This window comes from Pezoporus occidentalis, unplaced genomic scaffold (assembly GCF_034315485.1).
Source record: "Pezoporus occidentalis ecotype Australia unplaced genomic scaffold, CSIRO_AGI_Poc_V1 ctg59, whole genome shotgun sequence".
NCBI lineage: Eukaryota > Metazoa > Chordata > Aves > Psittaciformes > Psittacidae > Pezoporus > Pezoporus occidentalis.
This window is the reverse complement of record NW_026915932.1, coordinates 998,517-1,006,409: the sequence shown is the minus strand read 5'-3', so window position 1 is coordinate 1,006,409 and position 7,893 is coordinate 998,517. Positions and strand designations below refer to the sequence as shown.

The window sequence follows — 7,893 nt, the reverse complement described above, 5'->3', positions numbered from 1 at the left end:
CCCCCCCCCCCCCCCCCAGTACTTTCCATTGGCCTTTCTCCTGGACAATAAGATTACTGTTACAGAAATAGACTGAAGCTTTAAGAAGCATGTAAAGGAAAAGACTTGGCACTATGTTTGTATTTGTCCTCAGCTACCAAGAGCTTCACTTTTTTTAAGGAGCAGAGGTTGGCATACACACAGACAAATCTGCAGTGATGGTCCGTGCACCTGTTTGACTCACACTCCAGGGTTGCACACCCCACACACCACTCCCGATGAGAGGCATCAGGAGTTGAGGACACTTATTTTTCAGCAGCATTATGCACTGCTATATGCTAACACACTGATCCTGTGCTGTAATTGCAGTCCAGGGCTTTTCCAGAAAGCAGTAATACCTAATTTTCCTGAAATGTTCAAAATACTGCTGCAAGAGAGCATTTAGGACATGGTTGAGATGTCAAATCTTACTTTCCCAAGTCATTGCGTGGCACTGTTTGTATGAAACGAGACCCATCTTCAGGAAGACTGAGCCATTTTGCCACACCTGCTTTGAAAAACTAGAAACTGGTACAACAAAGTAATACTTTAGTTTGGTGTATGTTAAACTGCTCAGAGAGCCCAGATGCTGTTCCATGCAGTGCCCAGTGCTGCAGCTGGACAGCCAGGGCAGCGCATGTACAGCTCCCAAGAAGAGGGGCTCAAGGGCCAATGGTTCTCTCCCAGAAGCATCCCCCTGCTATCCCTGTCTGATGGGTCACTGGACAGCACACTGGTGACATCGAGGGCCGATATGTTTTCTTGCTTTTAAAACATAAATGAAATACATCTTTTATAGTGTAGATGTGCAATTGATGGCCTGGCAAAGGATAGTAGCTTAGCCAGAAAACACACTGTACAGCATGATGAAGTGAGAAAGTGTTTTGTAAAGTTTCTCTTTTACCGAAAAGACAGTGATATCCATGCTTAGCAGCATAACAAAAATGTAAACTGAAAATATACCTTAATGCAGCCAGTCAAATTCAGTATTACTCTAAATAGTTTATAAACCATATGTTACTGTGTGCATGATTTATAAGGCCATCTAACCTCATGAGTCCACATTCACCTCATTTTTTTACCTGGAACACAATTTTTTCCACTGTTTAAGATATTACAAATGTTTTAACTCCTTCCCTTAACCGGCACTTCCATTCTTATGGGTATCTGAAAGAAGCAATTAAAAAGGTTAAGAAAAAATTATCGGACAAATACATGATTCATGCTTCAATTTTCCATACGCTGACTACTGCCAGCTTTACAGCTTGGTTAATGCTGGGAGTATCCCAGCTCTACTCTTGCAAGTCTCCTCCAAGACCATCAAGAAAATATTCTGTCAGGCTTCAAACACCAGCAGGATCTCTAGTGTGCTATGGGTAAGCCCCCAGAATATAAATGCTTAAACAGACCCTGCTGTAGCTTACTAGACTTTGAAGTTTCCCAGTTCCCACTGTCCCTGGCTACATTTCCCCACAGTCAACTTTAAGAATCAGGTGAAAGAAACTTGAAATCCTCATTAAAAAAAAAAGAAATGTAGAAACCTCCTACAGGCCAGGTGGAAGGTGAGGATGTGCTGCTCTCCTTGACAGCATTTAATCCTTCACAGAGGCTCAACTTTGGCGAAGGCCAGGGGCTGAGTTTCAATCTGTTATTGCAAGTCAAGACAGCCTGGCCTCTTCCCTCCCTCCCAAATCTGGGTGCTGTGTGCTGTGAGTTTTGCACTTGCAAAGTGTTCCCATCCTCAGACGTGTTACAGGCAGCTCCACAGCTCCTGGCAAGATCCTGCCCAAATCATTTGCAGCTGCACAGCTTGGCTGACCCTGGCACTCAATGTAAGTGACGATGGAAGCGCTGGAAGCGAGTCAGCACAGCTCCATCTATCACACAGGCACTGCCTGCCCCCGCCACCTCTTTGGCAAGTTCCCCCCATAAAGTTTCTGGAACTGATGCATTTACAGCACTAGAACCTTACCTCTGTTAGTGGTTCCACATTTCCTCCCTTCCATGGTAACACCCTTGTAAAAATTTACCGTTTAAAAATGTATATACCATATACAAGACTAAAACCTACCTGTTTCAAAACTCATTTAGAGTGATTTGGTAAAGTTTAGAGGATGGAGCTTTATTTTCCTATCAGATCATCAGTATATACTACAAAGGACTCACAATAGGCAGCACTGAAGAACATCTTTGAGTGCTTGCACAAATCACAGCATTCATTTTGTCTATACATCTCCTCTAAAACTGCACACCTTTACAGTTTTGTGTGTACTGGTGAGCAGCGAGGTTACAATATTATGTTCATTACCTAAAAGGATTGGACAATGCTTGGGAACGGCTGGACTTGATGATCTTAAAGGTCTTTTCCAACCTCATTGACTCTATGATTCTATGATTTGGTGCTTCATTATTGTGCTGAAGTCAGCCAGTATTTGGGGAATCAGTCTCTCTGAACACTGCTTTTTATGGCAGGAAAATACATGCTGCAGAGTACTGTGGAGAGGCAGACACATGCACAGAAAAGAGCAGAAAAGCAGGGCAGGTTAAAGAGAAAATCACATGATTCCTAAATCCAGATTCTTTGGATATGATGCCCTTCAGCTGGACACTGCTGAGAAGGACCACATGGCCTTTTCAACAAGCCGAAGGCTGGAGTAATTGCAGTTTCAGCTTCATGTACTGGGAGTAATGTACACAATTCACTGCTAGGTGGCAACACTATACAAAGATAAAACACATGTGCAGACAGCTTATTAAAGTGAAAAATAGCCTGGGTTAGCGGGGACGTGGACACTAAAAATACCACATACTCAGATTCATGGTTTCTTCATTTTTTTTTTTTTTTTGAAGATATGTGGCTAAGTCCTTCCTTACCCTGTCTCATGTACTGGCCATACTCAGAAACCTGAGTTTTCCTTTAAAATATAAATAAAAACCTGCAGAAGTGCAGGGTACATTTCTGATTGACAGAACAGAAAGGACAGGCACCCCACTGCCAGTGCCGCAGGAATGGGCACCCTTCCCGGGGGATGTCATCGCGGCAGGCTAAAAATTTCCAAGAAGACACTAGCAAGGGCAAGTGGAGAATGGAAAGAGGAAAAAAATAGGGAAGGGAAGAGAAAGAAAAAGGCTTAAAATGAAAAGGAAAACAAAATAAAGGGGGAAAAAGAGACGTAATCCCTGCGGAAAGGCAAAACTTTCCCATACTGGCACCCAGGGACAAACACCCACTCCTGCCCGTGGGGCTGACGGCGCAGCACAGCCCGCACCGCCTTTCCCTCCCCTCCCCGCTAGTCGGGGCGGCCGCGGGAGCCGTGCGAGGCGGGGCGGCTCCTCCCTCCCTGCCCCCGGCAGGGCTATAAGGGCGGCCGGCGGCGGCGGCGGTGTATAGCTGAGACGCTGCGATGCCGGGTGCGCTGGTTCTGGCGCTGCAGCACGACAGCGGGCGCATGGAGCGCGGTGGCCGCCGCCGCAGCGAAGCGGAGGAGGCGGAGAAGGGCAGGATGAAAAGAACGATGTGAGTGGGTCCCCCGTCCCGGGCCCCGCGGGCTCCTCCAGGGAACCGCTTCCAGCCGCGGGACCGAGACCGAAGCGGGTGGGAAGCGTGAGGGCAGAGCAGCTTGTGGGTCTCTGACACCAGTCACTGGCTAGAGGTCCAACCTGTTGATTTAAGCGAGGGGAAAGTCATTCGCTTGCCCTCAGATGCGCTGGGTGACTCTAGTTACGGTTGGCAAAGTCCTATCAGGAAAAGTTTTGCAGCCTTTGCCAGTAAAGGGGTGGGTGCCTAAAGATTTTTTCAGTTGTCGTGTTTAACAGTCATCTTTCTCTTGGTTTTTCCAGTATTAAAGATTGGAAAACGAGACTGAGCTACTTCCTGCAGAACTCTTCCAATTCTACTAAAATCAAGTCAAAGAAAGTGGGGAAACACCGCACCTACTTCAGGCAAGTTGCTGGAAAGAGATTTTGTTTAAATACTGAGTGTTCTACAGAAACAAAGCTTGAGCAATGAAGTCTAATATTCTCCATCTCTTTAAGCAGACCTTCCCCTGAAGAAGCCCAGTTGTGGTCAGAAGCCTTTGATGAACTTCTTGCTAACAAATGTAAGTTTGCCTTCAAAAAGTAACATTCAAGAGCAAAGTGGCAGTTCAGTTTGTATGTCTGTAAGAGATTGCTTCCTCATTATGCCTTTTTAATAGAAATAGATTTGATTCTGGTCTTGAAAGTTAAATCCTGTAGACAGTTTAAAGCCAAAATTATAGCAGTACTCTTTTAAAAAAAAAACAACCACCCTGTAAGTTAATATTAAAAACATCAAGAATACTGCACTGTAGTGGATTTTTCTTTTCTATAAGCCTTGCGATTAAAATCACACCTGTCAGTTTGGCTTTGCCAAGTATGAAAAGAGCGTTTGTTCACTGGGCTCACGGCTTAACTAAGTAAATGCATTCAAATAACTTGGGAAGGCTTCTGCAACAGAAGTTCAGTGATCTAGGGGTTTTACTGTAGTTCTACAAGGAAGAGCACTCAACAACAAAGAAAAAAGACTGAAATAAATTAGCATTTGCTCTTTGAACTTGAGTCATCCATTCCATAAAAAAAAATAAAAATCCAGATGTTTGTAGCACAGTCATAAATATTTACTCCAGTGTAAAGGTTAACACTAGAGTTCCCATCTGGATAGGGTTTGTTTTTGGTTTTTTTTATATATATGCAGGCATCACAGAAAAGGCAAGTAGAAATGGGTTTCATTCTTTACATTTACCTAAATGACTGAAGTGAAACCTGCCGAGCTGTTAGAGTGCCAACTTGTTTGCATACGTAAATATGGAATTTTTTATTGCTATGATACCCCTGAAAGAATCAGACCAGAACTACTGCAGAAAGTTTTGGTAGGAGCAGATGTGACCAGTGGATAAATTCAAGATTCCTGAAATAGTTAATCAATGTGGTTTGGTTTCATTCTCCTTTCCCTAGATGGTCTTGCTGCTTTCCGAGCTTTTCTGAAGTCCGAGTTCTGTGAAGAGAATATTGAGTTCTGGCTGGCCTGTGAGGACTTCAAGAAAACCAAGTCACCCCAGAAGCTGACATCAAAAGCAAAAAAAATCTACAATGACTTCATTGAAAAGGAAGCTCCCAAAGAGGTAAAGGAAACTTAAATATAAGTGCCCTGTTCTGTGAGTTCTTACAGCCTTGCTTTGTTTCTCTGAACTCTAAGATACAGAAGCTAAACTGCATCGCACATACCTCACCATTAATATTTGTGTCTGGATATAAGTCTCTCCCTAACTGCCTTCTCACCAAGCTAGAAAACAGCATGAGCAGTATTTCATAGAGTTTTCATCTTGACTGGGAAAAGTCAACAGCTGCATGTAATACCTGTAATATATTTCAGTTTCACACTGAAAGATAATATATCAGAATCAGTATATCAGTTTTGTATAAAAGAATTACTTTCTTTAAGCTTGATTAATTGGATCCTGTAGTAATAGGATCTTGCATTTACCTCTTCAGAAATTTTATGATGTTTTATACTTCCTTGAATTCAGTTCTCAGATGTAAATGTCCTTTTTATTTCAGATAAATATAGACTTCCAAACCAAGAACATGATTGCGCAGAATATTCAAGAAGCCACACACACCTGTTTTAGTGCAGCGCAGAAAAGGGTTTACAGCTTAATGGAGAATAACTCATACCCGCGGTTTTTGGAATCTGAATTCTATCAGGAGCTGTGCAAGAAGACCCACATCACCAGAACAGCCCAGGGAACATGAGTGATGGAGAAGAGGAAAAAGGAAGCCTCTTGGCTAATGAGAAAACAAGCCACAGCTCATGGCAGCATTCTGACCTGAAAGTCTGAGACACCAAGTGCTCAGTCTGTTTGCCACAATGCAAGGACAAGTACTGACTATGGTGCAAAGCTGATGGCAAAGAGTGATGCTGTTGGAGGACATTCAGTGGTGATGAAGAAGCCTGCCAGCCAGCTGCTGGCAGTGGGCTTCTTTGCGAGTGCTGAAGTGAAAGCATGCATTAGACCAAGCTGTATAACATAAAAGTCATTCTGTCATGGCTGAGGTGGCAATGCAGCAGGTCAGAACAGAGGTTTGTTCTTGTGAACAGAAGCTGCTGGGCAGCACTGGGAACTTGAGTAATTGGTTGCATACTTGTTTTTCCTAAACATCAACCAGTACTGCTGTTGCCAGTCGCTTGGTTTGTTCACACTGGTTCTGTAAACTGCCTCTGGCTGCTAAGAGATGTGTTTGGTTTCTGTGCAACTTCCAGACAGTAACAGCACTGTGCAGTGAGGAAGGGATTTAACTCTGTTCCCAGAGGAACAGGCTCTGCAACTCAAGTATGCAGGGCTGGGTTGTGTCAGCAGGGCTGCACAAGGCCACAGTGAGAGCAGAACGTGGCCAAGGTGAACAGGAGCTGTATAGTATTATATGTGAATTATGATTGTGTTGAATGCTGCAATAATGTCATAATTCTGTCTTGAGGACAGCAAGCTTCAGTGAAGTCTGTTATTGTTTTTATTAAACTATTTTGATACAAAGTTTCTTTTGTTGCTTAGCTTGTTTTGCACACACAAATACATACTGTATGTCACTGAGCTCTAGAATAGTGGGACTGTGTGTCCTGGGTGTGATCTTCATGTGGCTTATTTTAAAGCAGTTACTTCTTAAACTACTAGCAGGTGTTTTGCTTATATTTTAACAGAATAAAAATTCTCAGTGCTCAAAATCTTAACAGGGGAGACATATCACATTCTCAGTCTTAAACATGTCCCCATGAAACCAGTCTTGAGGGCACTGCAAGGCACATGTATGTTGTCACCCGTGACAACCGATCAGCCAGAAGGCAACAGTATTGTTGCTCAGCATCACAGGCATCAGTAGCACGGTTGATCCTGCTCAAGACCTCTTCTTCAAAGACAGCTGAAGAAGGCTTTAGTATCAGGCTTTAAAACCTGTGCAGTGTCAGTAGAGGTACAATACAGGGTACAATAAAAACATTTCACTTGCCCTAATAAGCATTCAGGAGAGAAAGTTAGTTATCATTATTCCATATCAATTTTTTTTTTTTTTTACTGACAGCATCCAAAACCTGAACTTCAAAAACAGTTTTCAATTTGTTAGTTCTGTGATTTTGCCAAGTTCTAGATATGTTTAGGTCCTGGGTCCAGCTATTTTGACTCCAATCCTCAGGCCACAGCTTTAATTGCTTAGTGCACATATATCCACCTCTGCAAGCATCAGGAAGATTCTAACTATTTTCCACTTCAATTACACTTACAAAATTGTTCAAAAGCAACTATTATGTCCATGTATACATACATACACACAAATATGTATACCTATTATACTGTCTCTATACATGGAACAAAACAAATATGGTACAGCTCCCACTCTGCTACACCCCCATTTCTAGGGCTGTGAAAACTAGCTCTCATATAGCCAAGTTTGCTGATCAATTAAGTCCACATAAAACAAGCACAAGAAACACTCAGCCCAATGATTTACTGCAACAGGGAAAGGTGTTTTTTCTCTTTTTTAATTTCCCTAACCAGGAAAAATGGATTTGGGCTGATAATTACTTCTCTAATCTAATGAAACAATTTGAAAAGCATTAAAATAACCAGAACTATACCTATTAATGACTCAGAGCCAGGACAGGAATAATCCCATGAAACTTCATTGGCTTCAGTGAAGCTGCATTAATCTGTGCCAATTTGTGATGTGGTAATTAACCACTGCTGGTGTCTGGTTTCAGGGAAAGAAGCATTTCTAGTTTCAGCAGGTGCCCGAGCTACTTATAGCACAGTATGTAGTTCAGAGGGGAAATTAGGTGGGGCCGTTAGGCAGGGCATCACTGCCTGA

The 7,893-nt window shown here is 42.8% G+C and overlaps 1 protein-coding gene across 1 annotated transcript; it reads left to right on the top strand.

Moving 5' to 3' along the window:
- The first annotated feature begins 3,383 nt into the window (after window positions 1-3,383).
- On the top strand, window positions 3,384-6,569 carry RGS2 (regulator of G protein signaling 2). Its single transcript, XM_062638843.1, has 5 exons — window positions 3,384-3,535; window positions 3,859-3,960; window positions 4,057-4,118; window positions 4,993-5,159; window positions 5,596-6,569. Exons 1-5 carry the CDS (start codon window positions 3,423-3,425, stop codon window positions 5,788-5,790), a joined length of 639 nt encoding a protein of 212 aa, XP_062494827.1. The 5' UTR covers window positions 3,384-3,422; the 3' UTR covers window positions 5,791-6,569.
- Window positions 6,570-7,893: the final 1,324 nt, after the last annotated feature.